The sequence below is a fragment of the Aethalodelphis obliquidens genome, unplaced genomic scaffold, assembly GCF_003676395.1.
Source record: "Aethalodelphis obliquidens isolate GAN/ISIS:26980383/991018 unplaced genomic scaffold, ASM367639v1 scaffold48, whole genome shotgun sequence".
NCBI classification, from domain to species: Eukaryota; Metazoa; Chordata; class Mammalia; order Artiodactyla; family Delphinidae; genus Aethalodelphis; species Aethalodelphis obliquidens.
In genome coordinates this window covers 3,826,729-3,845,231 of record NW_020837992.1, presented here as the reverse complement: position 1 = coordinate 3,845,231, position 18,503 = coordinate 3,826,729, and the positions used below count along the sequence as shown (strand labels likewise).

The 18,503-nt window shown below is 43.6% G+C and overlaps 1 protein-coding gene across 5 annotated transcripts in view; it reads right to left on the bottom strand.

Annotated features, from left to right (window-relative positions):
* Window positions 1-6,222: 6,222 nt before the first annotated feature.
* Window positions 6,223-18,503, bottom strand: part of PFKFB2 (6-phosphofructo-2-kinase/fructose-2,6-biphosphatase 2) — a 24,757-nt gene continuing 12,476 nt past the window's right edge. For 2 of the 5 annotated variants that reach the window (XM_027082854.1, XM_027082853.1), the window contains 8 exons: window positions 18,220-18,427; window positions 17,455-17,601; window positions 16,588-16,692; window positions 15,703-15,832; window positions 14,868-14,930; window positions 14,544-14,608; window positions 13,756-13,947; window positions 6,223-7,407 (listed from right to left, as the gene is read on the bottom strand). In XM_027082854.1, coding sequence (XP_026938655.1) covers window positions 7,345-7,407; window positions 13,756-13,947; window positions 14,544-14,608; window positions 14,868-14,930; window positions 15,703-15,832; window positions 16,588-16,692; window positions 17,455-17,601; window positions 18,220-18,427 — 973 coding nt within the window. In that variant the 3' untranslated portion in view covers window positions 6,223-7,344. Of the gene's footprint in view, window positions 7,408-8,556; window positions 13,948-14,543; window positions 14,609-14,867; window positions 14,931-15,702; window positions 15,833-16,587; window positions 16,693-17,454; window positions 17,602-18,219; window positions 18,428-18,503 lie in introns of those variants that run through there. The other 3 variants (XM_027082857.1, XM_027082856.1, XM_027082855.1) reach the window with 2 other exon arrangements.

The following is an 18,503-nucleotide window of genomic DNA, read 5'->3' as shown; positions in this document are numbered from 1 at the left end:
GAAAATTCCAGACTGGCCCAATTAAGAGTATATTCCTGGGGGCTTCCCTGGTGGCGCAGTGGTTGAGAGTCCGCCTGCCGATGCAGGGGACACGGGTTCGTGCCCCGGTCCGGGAAGATCCCACATGCCGCGGAGCGGCTGGGCCCGTGAGCCATGGCCGCTGGGCCTGCGCGTCCGGAGCCTGTGCTCCGCAACGGAGAGGCCACAACAGTTAGAGGCCCGCGTACCGGAAAAAAAAAAAAAAGAGTATATTCCTGGGGAAGGTCAAAATTGCAATTAGGTCAAGTATTAATATTAAATCTAGGTTTGGTATCAGGACTTTAGCACAGATGACGTCATTTGGGACCTGTGGTTCCCCCTTTAACAACTGTCAACAACTCTAGAATAGGGATTGTGCCTCATCTGTGTTTGCATTCCCTTCCTCTGCATTGCATAATGAAAAGTATTGATAGAATCGTCTGCTAAATGAATAAAGCAATGCAGAGTAAATGAAGAGTCACCCAGAAACTCTACCACAGCCCCTCAAATCCATACTGATAACTTATTATATACTGCTTTTATGGTTTTTCTGTGTCTTTGGTCAACTAATATGTGAGCTACTACAGTGCAAGCATCTTTTAAAGTATAATTTTCAAAAAATTAATAACATGACATTCATGTAAATATAAAATGAACAAGTGTCAAAGATTTCACTCAACTCATTAATTAATGAGGGAACCATTAAGATGTTACAGTGGATTTAAAGAAGAATTTGAGAAACAGATATATAATATATAGTCAGTCAAAGGCATTCTAAAATGACTTTTCTACTAGAAGCAAAACTGGTTAATATACAGGGCAACAAATTGTAATACTTGAAATCAGATTTTCTAACTGATGGAAATTAATTGAATCTCTACTGGACAAAATTCTTTTGCTTTGCCCTGATTGGGAATCATTTGCATTGTTCTCAGAAAAGATTCATTTGCATTCCTACCCATTTTCTACAAATTAACCTCTACTCTTATAAGAGAGTTGTAAAAAAGCCTAGTTAATAGAAAGTCAACCAAAATTACACACCCTTATGGAATCAATAATCCCTAGAGAGTGTCTGCTAGAGAATACTCAGTAATTCATAAAAAATGTCTCCAGGGCTTCCCTGGTGGCGCAGTGGTTAAGAATCTGCCTGCCAATGCAGGGGACACGGGTTCGAGCCCTGATCGGGGAAGATCCCACATGCCACGGAGCAACTAAGCCTGTGCGCCACAACTACTGAGCCCGCGTTCCACAACTACTGAGCCCGCGCACCTAGAGCCCGTGCTCCGCAACAAGAGAAGCCACCACAATGAGAAGCCCGCACACTGCAGCGAAGAGTAGCCCCTGCTTGCTGTAACTAGAGAAAGTCTGCATGCAGCAACGAAGACCCAACGCCTCCAAAAAACAAACAAACAAATAAATAAATAAATCTCTTTAAAAAAAAAAAAATGTCTCCAGTGATCTCTGTTTGTCTAGTTCCAAGTTTTGAGTAATTTTTAACATGCCACATATTCTATTTCTTGAGGAATACATGTTCCTCAGTATCTAGTGTACATAATGTTTGTACAATAAATAATAAAAAATGAAAGAAAATTTTGTTTATTGCTACATAAACATGAGTATAAAATAGAGCATTATTACAGGAAATAATCGCAAATAAGTCTTTGTCTCAATGGCTTATTTTAGATTCAGAATGATTAGGACTTTAGAAAGGTACTATATTGCTTATAATACTGTCTTCCTAACATTTTCTTCGTGAAATGTAAAAATATTTACACTAAGTGGGATATAGATAGACTATAAATATCCTCACAAAGTTCAGGTCAGGTTTTATGGTCAAATAAATTAAAAGAAAACTTTGTTTTCAAAGCGTATTGAATTTTGTAATTCCATATAAGGGATTACGTGTTTTATTATGGGTGTCCAAGGTTGAATAAACTAATAAATGAGCATTAACTGACACTTCTAGACTGTTGAACAATTTGATCTAATCCAGATTGTTTCCTGGAGAACTAGGGTAATAAATCAGGTGCAGAAGTTGTACTCAGACTGGTTTGATTACTTTACAAAGGGATGGCGGCCAGTAATTAGCAGAAGAGATCAGAAGGTGAGGGCGGAGGGGTAGAAAAACAAAAGTCCGCGATGCCTAGGCTGGGGGAAGAGTTGTGGGGAGTTAAACAAGGGGAACACACCCTGTGATGTGTGTGTGTGTGATTTTAAGAGAATTGGGAAAAGATTTTTAAAAGTTCTACAGTATGTTACGAATGGATTTCCTTCGGGTCTTTGTCAAGACAATTCAGAAAAGATCTAAATTGCTTCTCTGATTATTTTTTATTTACCGAGTTGATGTTTCTTGAATGCCTCACCAAGAAAAACCTGGGCCAGAAAAGTAGCCTTTATTCAGATTACATGAGAATAAAATATATAAATTTTAAAAAGGTCAAACGGTTCATGAAGCATTGTAGAATAAGCTTCGCTTGTGAGTCAAAACAGACATGCACTACAGCAAGATCAGACTTGATGAATGACAAATAGTGTGTCTTTAAGTGGTGGCAATATAACTCTTCAAAGACTACTGCTCACCTTGTTATGTCCCTTCAGACTTACTGCAAAGTCCCTATTACCTACTGAAGCAGATTGGTATTCATTCCCAAAATCCATTCCATCCTTCTTCTTTAGTAATTAAACCACAATTATAGCTGGCACAAGGTCACTTGGAATTTTTTTTTTAATACATTTCAGCCTGCCTGCAGTAATATATAGCCATGAGCTATGAGAATAAGTACTGCGTGCAACATTTAGAAAACACCATTAAAGGAAGTTGGTGTACCCTTTTTGCTCCCTTTTTACTGACTGGAATGTAGACATGATTCCGGTAGCTTGATATTGTACTATGAGGTAGAATCCAGCACATTGTAGGTGAGAGTAACCTTCTGCATGTGTAAGGTGCTGTTATTTTGGATTTGGTGACACCTTCAGCTGAAACCAACTCTAATCTGAAACACTCATGAATACAAGAAAATAAGGACCAACTGGTATATGAGTGAAAGGACCCAGGAATTTAAATTTGGAAAAAAATGTTTAATAGACTTTACTAAATTGTGCCTAGAGGCTGTTTTCCATCCCATGCACAAATTCTAAAAAAGCAACGGATGAAAGAGAAAACCTAGGAAGTGAAAACTGAATGTAAACAATAAGGTAAATGGATCCCTAATGAAGAAAACCCAAACGGATAAACAAGCTATTCTCGGAAAGTAGGCTGGATACTTGCCTCGGAAAAAGGCATTACACTTTTTGAGGCGAGGTCCCATTAGATCTGGAATGCTCTTCCCAAGGGTTCCTATGCTTCTGAAATTATTTCACTTAATTGCAAGGAGAAACTCACCTATAGAATCTGACTTAGTTTTCAAACGTGCGGTATCACATATACAACCAAAAAGCGTACCTAAATGTCTTTGGGAATTCAGAAGGGAGTTATTCTGCCCCAAATGCAGCTGGCTTAATGAGAATAAAAGAAGAAAGACTTTGTTCCCTTAAGTTAAGAAAACGAAAACATTACTCTCCATGATTACCAATGTTATCTTGTTACAATCTATTCAAATTCTTGACTAATCCACAATGTCCAGTTAAAAAAAAGTGGCATTTCAGAATCTCATATATTCCCCTTCTCTGCTTAAGAGTTAATATCAAATAGATGTCTTCATTTTTTATGTCAAAGGAAAGAAAGGAAGATGAGGTGTATTTGTATGTGTGTAGATTATCATCTACCTCCTGGTTTCCTACCTTGAGGTCCAGGGATAGGCTTCAGGAGGTCATGACCCCCCACTAAATTGTATGTACAACTTATGTGTGTGTACCTTTTTCTGGGGAGAGACTCCTTAGGCTTTTATCAAATTCTCAAATGATTTCAAGACAATGAGTGTAGGTTGGATGGTGCAGAATACTTCAAAACCATAAAGCATGGTAACAGGCTATTGCCAGACTGCCAGAGGAAGTACAGTAGGGTTGTCACCAACAAGGACAAGCTAGTGAACCCAAAGGCTGACCCTCCTCATGGTGAGTCCCCAGTGAAGACCCTGGAGAAATTTAACACATGATGTAACAATTATGGCTACAGAAATAAAGCAAATAATGACCATTACCCAACATGGGAGCACTCTCCCAAAAGTCATTTTCTAATCCTGATCATCTTTTAAGTTTCCAGCTATATTGAAAAGTAGTATGTTATGTGTTTATTGGGCCCTCACCATCACAAATCTTATAATTTGACAAAAACTCCATCATTATTGAGTTGAGTCACACAATAAGGGTGTTCATTCACCTATTTATAAAACAGGGAGAATGATCAAAGACACTCCCCAGCCTTCTTCAAACAGTGGCTTGATTGCTGAATAAGAGAAAACTTAACAAAAGGGCTTGGAGAGTTTTCCAAGGAAATCACACCCTTGACACCTTCGTTATCGTTACTCCTCCAGATACATTACTAAAGCTCATACATTTAGCACTTTCTCTCAATTTCAAACTGCGAGAATTCCTAAGTCATTTTCATGCTATCAGAGCCCTTGAGCTTACAGAATTTATAATTGTTTTACTGTTACTATGAACGTTTCATTTTATCTCCATTGCTAACCATCCTATAGTGTTCCAAGTTCCTTATTCATAAATATTTGCATAACTTATCTAAAAATGGTTTTGGTCAAGGTTATTTATAAGGGGAAGGCATTCCCTCCCAGAAGGGAGGGATGGGTTACAGACTTGCTGTTAAGTGTTTCCTTTCTAATAATAAACTCTAGAAAGAGGACAGACTGTGTTTTAGTCATTGCATGGCAACCAATAGGTGATCATTAAATATCCATTAAATAGATTAATAAAGTTCTAGAATGTTGATAATGCATGGCAGTAATGATCCCACTAATATCATTTTGAAATGTTAATGGAACTTGATAAAGGCAGAAGTCACCAGTTAAAACCACCAGTTGGAAATATATACACAATCTAATAATTTGAGAATCATTTTAAAGAAGCTAGCTTCAAATACATTATGCATGATGTTACTATTGTGTATGTATAATGTACCAAATATTACCTTCTTTTGTGTGTGATTTTAAAAATTAGCTGCACTTTTTAATTAAAAATAACTTTTATTACATTTCTTATTACAAAAGCAATACATATTATTCACAAATTTTAGCATGATCTTATTTATCCAGGAGGTAAACTTTTCTCCAGAGAAATGTATCTCTTGGTTTGTACTTATAATAAAAATCAATGAAAAAAAAAAGTATGCAAAAGAAATCCACTGTGCCATCACACAGTTATTATCCTTTTACAGAAGACGGATACCTACATTCTGAAATTTTAATTTAAGGTAATACTATGGACTTTAAACTTAAATACTCAAAATACCTAAATTTCTACCAAACACAAATTACCTTACATTCTGATTAAATACATGCAGATATTAATATGGGGACTTAAAAATGCCTTACATGGGCTTCCCTGGTGGCGCAGTGGTTGGGAGTCTGCCTGACGATGCAGGGGACACGGGTTCATGCCGCGGAGCGGCTGGGCCCGTGGGCCATGGCCACTGGGCCTGCGCGTCCGGAGCCTGTGCTCCGCAACAGGAGAGGCCGCAGCAGTAAGAGGCCCGCGTACCGCAAAAAAAAAAAAAAACCTTACATGGATGAATAAATAACTAAATAAAAACATTTATCAGATCATCAAAAGACAGTGTATTTAGATGCAGAAAGAAACCTGCATCACAAGAACAAAATCATTACAGTACAACATGCTATGAGCAGCTAGACGAAAATTACCTGCTACAGAGCAGGGTCAGGAGACTTTCTAAAGGCAGCTTTGTGCACTTAAAATAAGCTCCTAGTTGGTTGCTAAACTGCCAGCAGCCCAGCACATCACATTAGGTAACAGGGTCCTGTATCATCCACAGTATACAAGAACCATTCGGGAAAATTGCATTGCATGTTCTTGCTACTCACCCTCTTGACCAGCAAGTGGGCATCTGAATGAAAAGGGGGAAAAAATTTAAAAAGCTAATAACTTACTATTCTTTTTTTAAAAAAAAGATTTTGCTTGTAAGATATGGTATCCTTGGGAGCTTCCATGCCTTCCTTCAGGAGCAGTGACATATTAAAATCGCATCTGCAGGGACATATTTATACATTTGACAATCACTGATCTAAGGAATAATTACCTGGTTTATCTTTAAGGGAAACCACATGACTAATGCATTGAGGGCTTGGTGTCCCCCCATCCCATTCCCCCAAGGTTCTACATAAGAGACCAGTAGACCACAATAGTGACAATTAGCTAAGAGGAAGGGATTAGAAGACCAGATGCTCTTGAAGTCATAACCACAGCTTTCTTAGAGACCGTATCACGGTAGCAGACTCCACAGAAGGGCATGTCTCCCTGCACCTGTTCTGAAACCAAAAGAAGTCCTTGGGAGAGTTGATTCCCAAGGAAACTTCTTTTACTTCTTCATGTGATCCAAATGGCACCCTACTTTTCTCTCCAGCCCTCATTTCGAACCACGAGAGAGGATGATGTCAGCCCTCTTCAGCTGTGAGAGGCACACAGTATCAGGTAGAAAATACAGTAGCTACAAAAGAGAACTCAGAAGAAGGGTACATATTTTGTGGAGTCTTGTAGTCAGATCCTGCCCTCAAGGGGCCTGAAACAAGAAAAACTTCTCTAAACAAAAAGATTGCTACTAATGCTGCTCTTCCGTCACCGCAGAAGAGACGTTTTAGGGACTGAATTTCTCAGATACCCTCCATTCACCTGATGAATTTGTCTCGTTTCCAATGTGACAAAAAAGTGTCCGCAAACCTATGTATATTGTACCCTAGCCTGCTCACTTGTAGTGGATGTAGAGACTAGCTCTTACAGCACAGAAATGGTTTGCTGGAGTTCAGCCCTCTCACTTGGAAACAATTAAATCTGAAGAGGTACATTTGCACATTAGGCAACGAAAGCCAGCTAGGGATACAGTCACAGGTCAGATGTTAAATGCCAAAATGGAACAGGATTGACCAACTTGGCCCAAACCTAGCAAAGAGATGATCAAAACGAAATTGGTTCAGGCTGTGAAATGTTTTGAGGCACAGGAAAGTCAAGTTTTTCAGTGTAACTGATATTCCCATTAGGCATGAGGGGAAGAAATGTGGTGCTGCTTTTTCAGGGTTCATTTGGGTGGCCCCGAACGTCCAATCCCCACTGAACTTCCTGTTCAAGCCCCTTTGGAGCTGACATGCCAAGTTTTTCAGTAGGCCAGTCTCCCGCAGAGGTCTGGCCTCAGCCTTCACATCATCAGGAGAGCAATGGGGGGGCGGCCGGAGAGGAGAGCCTATGCACAGCCAGCGAGGTCTCCGCCTAGGAGCCAGAGAGGAAGAGAAATAAAGCCATTACACCGCCGCCAAATGACTAACGGAGGAAGTTGAGCAGAACCCTCACCCACCCTTCCAGCGCTCCCCGCGGCTCACATCCCCACATCCGCACACGTGCGTGAACACGTTGGTGGGCTAGCACACACCCCTCTACCCTCGGGAGTCAGACAAACTCTAATGGCTTAGTCCTGAGCTTCCTTCCCTGAGGAACCGACCTTGTGACCATGTTGGACCAAGCACTCCTTTCAGACCTGGAGCTAAGCCACATATCCAAGATAGGAGGCGGAAGCAGTAGGCAGCCCCGTGGTAAAAGGAGAGTATTTAGGCTACATCAGCCAAAAGACCAGGCCAAAAAAATGATACTGCGGGCAGGGGCTACTTGGCTTCTGAGGAGGGTCCCTACCGCTGTAGTTATCCCGGTCCATCCTGAAATCAGTCATCAGAGCAGAAGTCAACTTCCTCCCATAAACTGGGATCCAACGTTTGAACTTGTGAGAAATTCTTCCCCCGAGAACAGTGTTTCTCAAATGTTAAATGTGTGTCGTCATCCAGTTAAAATGAATATTCTGATTCAGCAGGCCTGGGATGGGGCCCAAGAGCCTGCATGTCTAATGAGCTCCTGGTCCTTGTTAAGGTAACAAGGAATAAATAAGGCATGAGAATAGTGACACAATCCCACCCTTTTTTCCTATCCCCGAAGAAGTTAAATGCCATTCTACCCCACCAGCTGTAATCTCTTCAGAAACAGGAAGGTAATATTTTAGAAGGAAGAGTCCACTAAATTCTAAGAGATCGCCAAAGGTTTTTTTTTTTTCCCACAATAAATAATGAGTTCCATGTTGCTAGTGCGAGTCAGAGCACAGTGTGGTCAAAGGTAATTTTTTCCTAATTCTTGTAGAGGCGCCAAAAAGTACACACGACTAAGTTCAGGTGCCTTCTATAATGTCCTTCCCACCTTCCCCAGAAGGTGGTGCAAGAGAGCCACGCCTCCACCAAGGACTCCAGTCACTCTGTGGACTGGCTTTTGCTGGTCTGACGCTCAAGTGCCAAGCAGCCTGAGGCAAAGTTTTGGGGGTGGGGAAGTGGTGGAGAACACAACCCAAAATACAAAACAAAAAACCCAGAAGCCTTCTGATAGATTCAAGTTACTCAACAATTTTATTTACCCATTCTACACACACACACACAAAAACACATTTCAAATACAGTTATACACCTTATGTGGATCTGAGTGCCATATTTTGACATCAATGTCACCAGATTAAATTAGAATGCTGCTAAGGATTAACATTCCTTCTTTCAACACAGCTTTGCCTAGGAAACATGCAGGATAGCGCTATTGCTTCGGTTCCCAACTCAGTCCATTCCATTTAACCCAGTGGTGCTCAGCCCACTCCCAATCCCTCCAAAGGGCACAGCTGGCAACAAGTCCTTTGCTTCTGCCACAGCGAAACTATCACCATTATCAGAATGAATTCATTTTGTTACTTCAACACAAGAAAAAAAAAAATGGACACAAGCAATTCAGATACAAAAAACACTGAGTAGCTAAAAATTGGTCATGGATCCCCAGTGAAAGCCTTACTGAAAAGAATACTTTTGCCAAAATTTCCTTTGCATTTTTATTGATTATATTATAATTAAGAGGCAAATGGGTAGCGGACTAAAAACAGCAGCATTATCCAATGGAATGCTACAGCCCATAGCAGGGAAGCTGAGGACACAGAAAGTTCAGAAAGTGAAGTCCTGCCCAGAAATGGGGGAATGGATAGGATGACTTCAAGTAAAGGTAACAGTGTCAGGCTCTGAGCAGGCATTTCCTTAGCTGAGTTTACAAAATAACTTACAAGTGATGTTCAACCTTCATTTTCTACAAAATGATTAGAACGTGGCTGCTACTCTAAAAGAAATATCTGTTAAAAATCATAGTGTATAGAACTTCCCCCTAAAGAAAACATGTGGAGTGGTTACTTCCTTTCTTTGTAGGACATGTACAATAGACAGAGAATTGTAGTAACATGCATACAGTGTCAACTGGTACAATTAGAAAACAGTCAGACTTGTCAGCTTACAGATCTTAGTAGAGCCTGTTGGTTAGTCAGCATAGGGACCCTACCAGAATCTGTCAGGCAGCATGCGGACCCTACCACACTCTGTCAGGCAGTCAGCACATAGATAATTCTAGATACAGTGTTCTGGACATGATGAGTCTAAATTAAATTCCTGGACATACTTCTGATGTCTGTGTCACCTCGATCGGAAGTCAGAGATCAATCCTGCCAATGTTGCAACCTGATTCAAATTAAAATATTTAATTCCAATAAAATTATTTAATTCAAAGTAAAATATTTTAAAACACAAGTCAAAATGTATACCGGAAAACCTATGTAAAGTTATCAAATTTCTGGAAAACAAACACAACATGGCCTCTGGGCTTAACAAAGACAATGGAATGTGCATAAGACTATACAACCCAGATAGAGTTCCCTCAATTATTAGGCACTTATTCCCCTTGTCCTTTGGCTACCCCAAGCATCAGTGAGTTTCTCTGGTACTCAGACCTTCTACTCACAGATACACCATAAGATGGATTTATTTCCAAACAGCCGTATCATGTTTCTTCAAAATGCCAGTGTCTCTGAAGATCAAATGTGGGTTGCAAAGAGGAACACCCAGATCCTCACAGGAAACACTCAACCGTTCAGTCTAGGATACAAATATCTTGCACTCCTAAACCTAACTTCTTGGGAGGTAGTGGGTGGGTGGGGGATGGACAAAAAAACAAAAACCAGAGATAAGGATATGGGGCAGACCCCTGGCACAATGCGTGCTTTTAATAGATTTTCTTATTCTACTTTCCAACTGAATGCAAAACAATCTCCTTACCAAAACAAAAGCAAAAACAATACAGATAATAAATAAGAGCTAAATTCCAATTTAAGGATTAAGATATAGGAAGAGAAGCTAGTTGTCTAAATCCGCTTTAGATTCCTCTTCACATCTGTCACGCAATTCCTCATTTAGTTTTAAAGCAGGGAAAAGATAATCAGTGATTATCAAAGATAATACAGTGATTGTTTTCCTTTCCTAATTTTCTACCAGTAGATTAAGTGCTAAAGCCTTCACCTATTTCTCCCATAACACAGCTGAAAGCCTCAGCAAAAGGTACTCGGGAGTTCATCCTTCCTTACTAGCATTCGTGATAAACACATAATCAGAGTAACGTGTATATACTACCGACACACACTCAAATAAGAAGGGGAGAGGAGGACAGGAAAGAAAAGATAGGGAACAGGAATTCTCTAAAAGGTAGATTAAGAGCTCTCTTCTATTCTATGCTCTCCTGGCTCCTTTCTGCTGAAACTTCTCTGGAGGGACCTTGCTCTAAAAACCAAACAACGCTGAAATCCTTGCTGTTGTCAAGTTCTAATTTCTCATGTCCAATCTGAGAATTATAAGACCACCTCACTCCTCTTCTTGGGGAAGCAAACTAACACATGGGGAGAATGGCAAAATATCGGCAGGCTGAGAACCCAAATGAACATCCCAGTGCCCTGTGTCTAATGCAGGGGTTTATAACAAGGTAAAACAATGCTAGTTTGCTAGAGAATTCTCTTCTCGCTAGGAGTACGCACAGCCCAAAGCCAAATCTTGGATCAAAATGCTCCTTCTCATGCATTAGTTCTGAATCACTCTCACCTCACAGCAAGAGAAAAGACTGAATGCCCATTTGGGCTAAAGATGCCACCAGCCAAGCAAAGCTAGACAAGACAACCTTGTAAAAGCGCCACACACACACCTCCTAGACCACATCATTCTGGGGGACATTCCCACCTCCCAACCCTTTTAGTCTCATACATGTAGGACAAGAAAAAAGTCAGAAGGAATCTCTACTCCACTTCGACGTCCACATTTACAGACTCAACGTGTTGCTCTTTCACAAATGTTCATTTATTACAAATTATATGCTCTTTCTCTAAAATAACTTTTTCAGGGCAAGGACCTTTTCTGCTGCTTTGGTGTCTCCTTCTCCCACCACCACTCCACCCAGCCCAAAGCCCCACAAACATGGACACTAGGTACACATTATATAATGGCTAAACAGGAACAGGAAGTTACCTTATGTCTGGAAGGCAATTTAGAGCAGAATCTAGGCAAGTGGCCTTTGAGATTGGCTGTGATGTCCTACTCAGGATGTAGGAATAAAGGACTCAAGGTCACAAGCCAGCTGCCTGTGATGATAACCTTTATCATCCCACAAGTTTTATCTCAGTACCTCTCTCCAGGGTGCTTAAAATTCTCAGCTATTATCATAGGACATTTATACGACATAGTGATTTGGTCCACATCACCCTGCAATGTAAAGTGTTAAAGCCGGAACAGGCTGCTGCCTGAAGTAACAACGAGGGGGTAACTTCATTCAATACTGTGATCTGCTCACACATCTAACTCCAGGGAACTGTCCTTTCAAAACCATGAGGAATTCAGAATTCCCAGGTTGACGCTTAGTCCAAGGAACTACTGTTTCTCCACCCAACAACACAAAATAGAGTTCTAACCTGGAGTATGATTCAGAATCATCAGAGAAGCTATTTAAACACATGCATGCCCAGACCCTAATCCCAGAGACTGAGTCAGAACTAAGCCTAGAGTGGACACAGGCATGTGCATGTTTCAAAAGTTCTATAGGGGATTCTAATGAAGATTCCTAGATGAGAAGCACAACAAAAGGCCTCCTATTACCAAACAGAAACATCCCTGGCAAATAGCTAACTTGCTCTCACTGGTCACCTCTAAGAGACAGATTGATAACTTTAAGGTACAGAGTCCTCTCTCTCTTTTAAAAATCTCATGAGAACTCTAGACTTGCCTCTCAGAAAAATGCACATACGTATATTCATGTATTTTGTATACAAAATTGGGGGAGGTATAACATCGTGGGCCACCAAGGGGCTAAGAATCCCTACTCTAAACATAACCTTGCAGAAGAAAATAAAATGACACAAGTAAATGTGTAAACAGTCAACAGCTAGACCCCACAGGATTCTAAGACTACTCTAGACACCAAGATGATATAAATTAATACCCTAGTGAGGGAGATTTAATTTATCACCAGGCTTTCCCAATATCTGGGGAAAAAAACTGCTCACGCAGAACATGTTTTGACTTAAAAAGGAGAATGTGTTGAGAATTACTAGAATGTGTTGAAAACTACTAGTTCACTAGCAGCTCTAGTGAACTCTTCTCTGCCTTTCCCTTGAGCAATTCAAACCTCAGTGGTGACTCCTAAATCTCACTCTGTCCTTCTCAACAGTCCTGGAGGTCACCGGCTTTGGCAGGAAAGTTCCTGTAGTTGGCAAAGAAGCCAGGAACCAATGGAGAAAATGTATGACACTCCTCCCAGAGCCCTGTAAGAGCTAGAGGCCAGCCTACTCTCCTAAACCTTACCCCTCTGCAGCCCAGAGACCTCACACCTCTGCAGCCCAGAGACCTATGTCTGAAAAATACAAACCAAGGTATTTCACACAGGCTGAAAGCCAGCTTCCCCCAGGGTACTGAAGACTTGAGGATTGGTTCTCAGGAAAGGAGGCAAGAACTCTCATCCTATGTCTACCTGCAGTCTCTAGAACATCTGTGGATGTTCTGTAGCCTGGGCTGACCCTTGTAGGACCTGGCTTGAGAGGAAGGGAGAAGGGAAAAGAAAGGCTCCCCCAGTCCAGATCCATCTAGGCCCACTGCAGAGAACGTCAATGGAGGGCAGACTTCTCTCCCACCCACTGCCCCTTCCCTCCTAGACAGACACACAACAATGCCATGCATCACACTGGGCAATCCAAAGGGGACACGAGAGGGGGGAAGAAAGCAGGCAGGTCAGGACTGTGAGTAAAGCACACCTGGAAGAGACAAAGGTGGAGGGCAAATGGGCTTCTGTGTCCCCCTCCACCCTGCCCCCACTTTACCAACACAAGGACATTAGTGAGTTTAGACACTGTGGATGGACAAGAACCACGGCGTGCTCAGCCTCAGCCCCAGCTCTGCCAATCACCCCAGGAGACTGGATCCCTTTTTCTCCTCCTCCAGACCCCCCCCAACCGAGGACCTGTCCTAAAACACCCAACTCGCCAGCTTGCCCCTGGGCGGGGAGATGTCTCACACCGTACACTAGCTAGGGTTGGTCTGGAAACACGGGACCTCACATTCTCTGCTAAGATCCACAGTGTGGGGCTGGTGGGGGTGGGGGTGGGGGGGTGGGAGCTGGAAGTTAAATGACTCCTTGGTGATTAGTGACAAGGGCAGGAGGCCAGGATGGGAGGGAGACACACGGTTACACCACCGGAATGCTGACTTGGGTCTTCGGCTGGTCGGCCCCTTCTTGCATGTCCAGGGCACGGAGAGGGCTGAGGGGCTCGAGGGGCCGGCTCCCAACACTGTAATTTCTTGGACGCCTTACTGTATTCGAACTGGACAGAGGCGTAAAGCTGTTCCTTCTCATCCTTACAGGGGTTTGGTTCTTGGGGAAGTTGTTCTGATTGGAAACGAGGGACACCACACAAATGAAAGCCAAGCCAAAAGCTCACTCTTAAACCACAGCAGCCTCCTGCGGACGGGGTCTCTCCTAAGACATGGGCCGCGGCCTGGTCCCCCAGCCCCGGGAGACTAAGGGTTGTCGGGGTAGAAGCTCCTTGAGCACCATACTTCAAAGCAGGAAAGAGGCTCAAAGAAAGGAAGGGGGTTATTTAAGATCACACACAGATTACCAGGACAGACCTAGGAACAGACCTATACCTCCTGACCCCGCCTTACAGGCACCTCTGGATCCTGCTTTCTAAAGGGAGTGCTTTCTGGGGGGAAAATCTGCATTTCACTTCTGCCAAACACTTTCCATAGTTCATTGGATTTCCAAGAGCCAATCCGCAAGGTTAAGACTCAGGAAAGAGATACTGATTTTAAAAAATAGTAATTCCAACATCTCTTCTTTTTGGAAGTGAGCATACTACATGGGACATGAGTTCTGGATCGGTTTTCCTTTTGTACGTAAAAGAAACCCAGTCTCTCGATGTCAAAGGTTCAAAGACTCGAAGCGGTGGGGAACCAGCATGTCATCCGTGGGGAAATACTTACAGTTGGCTTGTCACGGTGAGTGTTCACAGCCTCCACGTTAAGTTTAATTGTTTCCACTTTGCAGCCTGAGAAAACAGAGGAAAGTGGAGAGGGCTTCAGGAAAAAAGCTCAAAGAAAAATTCCTTAGTTTCAGTATGGTAATAAAAGAACATATATTTTCCCCAATACATACATACATCCCTTTAAAAATGGAAGGCACTGATGGAACTTCCCTGCTAGATACAGGTGAGGAAGTTGAACTTCTAGGTAAACTTCAGAGAAAATTCAAAACTCCTGACCTTCCTCTATCCCCACCTCCTGCCCAGCTCCTAGGCTCATAGTTACCGTAGGCTACGGGAGTAAGTTTGAAGATGGTATGCAGAGGGCACCTCAGGTACGGCAGCTCATCTGAAAGCAGAAAGACCAGGTGGAGGAAGTCTCAGTATTATGAAGCAAGGTCAAGTTAGTGGAAGAGAGCATCTGAGGCGCTCCTGAGTTTTCTTTACCCTGACCTGGAGTTAGACATCTCCTCCTCTAAACCCCCAGACAATTATCAACACAGCCTCCAAGGAAGCCACCCCAGCTACTGAGTGGCTAAGAAAGGAAAAAAGCCCACTTTAGATCTTTCCCTGTAGGCAAAGCAAGAGGAAGTGCTGCAGCCAGGGCCCCACACAAGGGAAGACTGGGGCACCGTGGGTACCCCAAAGGTCAACCTGCAGGCTTCCCAGCAGCTCAGGTAGATCAGGAAGGGAAGGGAGGGGAGTATCAGAGAAGACAGCAGCACTTCCTTATTGCTCTCCCCAGAAACCGTCTACCCTGAATCCAAAGGATGAAGATGCTTCTAAGATAACACCCTCCTAGTAGCCCAAGTAACAAGCCGGGAATGTTCAACCACTTTTCTAATGCTGCCAGGAGTGTTAGCGCAGTGCTGCCCCTTTAGCCAGGCAGGACCAAGAGCTAAAGCAGCAGTTGCTCTCCACTGGGGGTTTTTGTATCAGCAGAGTAAATTCAGCAAGTAGTTGGCCCAGTGGCTGCTGGGAGCCCCACACTGCTGCCTGAAGAATGTACTCTGATTTGAGTGGAAGAAGAGTGGGAGGTCTCGTTGCCAGGGATCCTGGTGCCACCCCAAGTCCAGCCCCCTCCCTGTGGATGTGTGCCTGGCCCTTCCCTCCAATGGCACCTGCACCCTTGTCCAAGAAGTAGGCCAGGAGGCAGCGCATGACAGCCTGGTGGGAGATGACGAGGACGTTGCCCTGACGCTCCAGCTCCATGATGACAGGCTCCAGCCGCTGCACCAGGTCCTGGTACGACTGTGGGGGAAGTGGGGTGGGCTGGTAGGAGGCGCAAGCTGGCAGCCAAGTCGGTGGCTGTGTCCAGAGTTAAGAGGCCGCTTCTCCTTTCTCCCCAGCTGGCTTTCCTCCTGGAGGTTTGGCGCCTTCGTGTCGCCTGCTAACCACCCCCAGCCCTGGTACCTCTTGAGAATATTCAGACTTTTCAAGAGCAATGTTCAGACCGAGAAAATTGCAGGTCAAGAAGAGAAAATCTGAATGCAGCTTGTGGGGTTCTTTTTCTCTCGACAGAATAGGCAAGAGTGCAAGGCAACAAAGGCTCCTAGGGATTTCCTAGAGCCCTGTTGTTTTATTTACCTTTGCCTCACCCCCCTAGACTACGAAGCCACTTGGGCCAGCAAGCAGCCTTAAACACCACAGATGAGAGGAAAATCATTCATATCCCATACATTAACTTGGGGCCTATACCTGCTTGGGTGGGGCTGGAATGAAAAGAAAAGAAGTTACAGAAGACCACGTGGATTCTAACATATACTCAGCAACAGAGGCTATCTTGTTACCCTTTCTCTGGAGATCTTAACAAATCAATGAGGCATTGGACTGCCGACTGCCAGAGCTGAATTAACCACAGCAGGCCCCAAAGGTAGGAAGAGAAACTAAATGATGCCTTAAGTACTCTTTCTCGGTCCCCAAACTCACATTCAATCCTTCCCCAAAATTCAAGCTAAGCCCCTAGCAAAAGGTGGGGCAGTCACCCCTTGTGAGGGAAATCTCACCTCCCCTCCAGGATATCGATACAGGTATTTCTCTTCATCTCGAAGCGCAAACTCGTCTGGGTACCGCTCCTTAATCTCCGCATAAGTCATCTCCTCGCACACGCCCTGCAGGAGCCACATGGCTGGAAGAGGCGAACTGGACCCACACAGCCCCCCCAAATGAAAAGGCGGCCGTGAAGAATATTAGGCATTCGTGCCAGGCACTGGGCTGGCTCCCTTCATGCACTGCAACTGACCGACTAGCAGGGTGAGGGGCCACTGGGAGAGGAGGCCGCCTCTCTAGCTTAAGCTGCCACTTTCTCCTACTGCTGTGGGGAACTTAGAGATCAAGAAAAGTCAGCAGGATAAAAGGAACAGGAAGCAGGGAAGGAGGGGAAACTGAAGGCACTACGGAATTCTTGTAGAAGGCATAAAAGGGTACAGAGGAAGGAAAGAAAAAGAAGTGCCTACTTTTGCACTCAAGGACACAGAAAGCCAAGAACAAATTGGAAAGGACTTTTCCAGAACAGCTGACCAGGTGGCCTAAGCAGAAATTAAAGAAGTGAGTTGTCAGCTATTTCTTTTTCCTAGGAGGAAAATATATGAAGGGTCCAAATGGAGCTTCACCCTCTCCAGGTGCCAGGGGCTAGGTCAAAATTTGGTTCAGGTCCCATCACTGGCACACGTGTGTCAAGCAGGCAGGAAGCCCTGATTGGGGGTGCATTGTTCCCACTTATTCCCTAAACTGGCCATAGATTCAGCTTCCTCAAAGTCTCTACTTGGTGTTTCTAGTTTTCTAGATGAACGGCCCACATGGTGACTTCTGAGAGCTCCTGCCTGAATAGGAGACCCTTACTGGCTTTTTAGCCATCAGACCTTCCTACTCACAGCATCAATCTCATTCAGAATCTTCCACTGCTCATAGGTCACACCCAGAGATTCAGCGGTCTGGATAGTCCTCTTCAACTGACTTGTCCACACTTTGAGGTCTGCTATCTCCTGTTCCTCCAGAAACTTCCTTAGAGCCTGGGCAAACTGGGGTGTGAAATAAAAATTTTAAAAGAAAACACACACACACAGGGAATTCCCTGGCGGTCAGTGGTTAGGCCTCCACGCCTCCACTGCAGAGGACGCGGGTTCCATCCCTGGTCAGGGGAACTAAGATCCTGCAAGCCGCGCATGGCACGGCCAAAAAAAAAGAAAGAAAGAAAGGAAGGAAATACAGACACAGACACACAGACACACACACACACACACACACACACACACACACAGAGGACTGTTAACTCAGCCTGAAAAGGACAATGTGTATGACCCCAATCAAACTCTGGAAGGTGCTACATAGTTATAATAAACCCAAGAGGAAATGAACTTTAACCAGAGCATCCTGTACTGTGCTGAGCATACAAGTTGAGCTCAATAAATATGGGACGGCTGAATGATCACAGCAGAAATGGTTCCGAGTTACACACCCTTCAATACACAGCTAGAACCAGTGAATAAGAAAATGTCTCTTTACTTGCTTGACTATCTGAAACCACAGCCTAAACTCCAATAGGATTCAGTAAGAAGTAAGGGGATCAAAGAGATGACATCCACCATGCCCTTCTAACTCTAAGCCTGGGAAATCCAGCCTGCTGGCTAACTACTCACCTGCTTTCCCCGCACGGAGAGGCCTGAGTCACCCCCAATCTTTCCCAAGAGATTGAACTCGCTCTCTCCGTGCCGGCAAAGGTAAATGGTGCGAGGATGGACATGGATGTTCATGAGGTAGTAGACGATCTTGCTCTGGATGTAGTCCTGGACTTTGTTCACTAGAAATCGCTGGCCCACGTTTATCACCTTGATGAAAGAAAGATCCCTGGGACAGAGCAGGGAAAAAAAAAAGTCCCCTGGGTATGAAAATCTGAGGATAACAGGAGGAGGGGAAAGGGTCT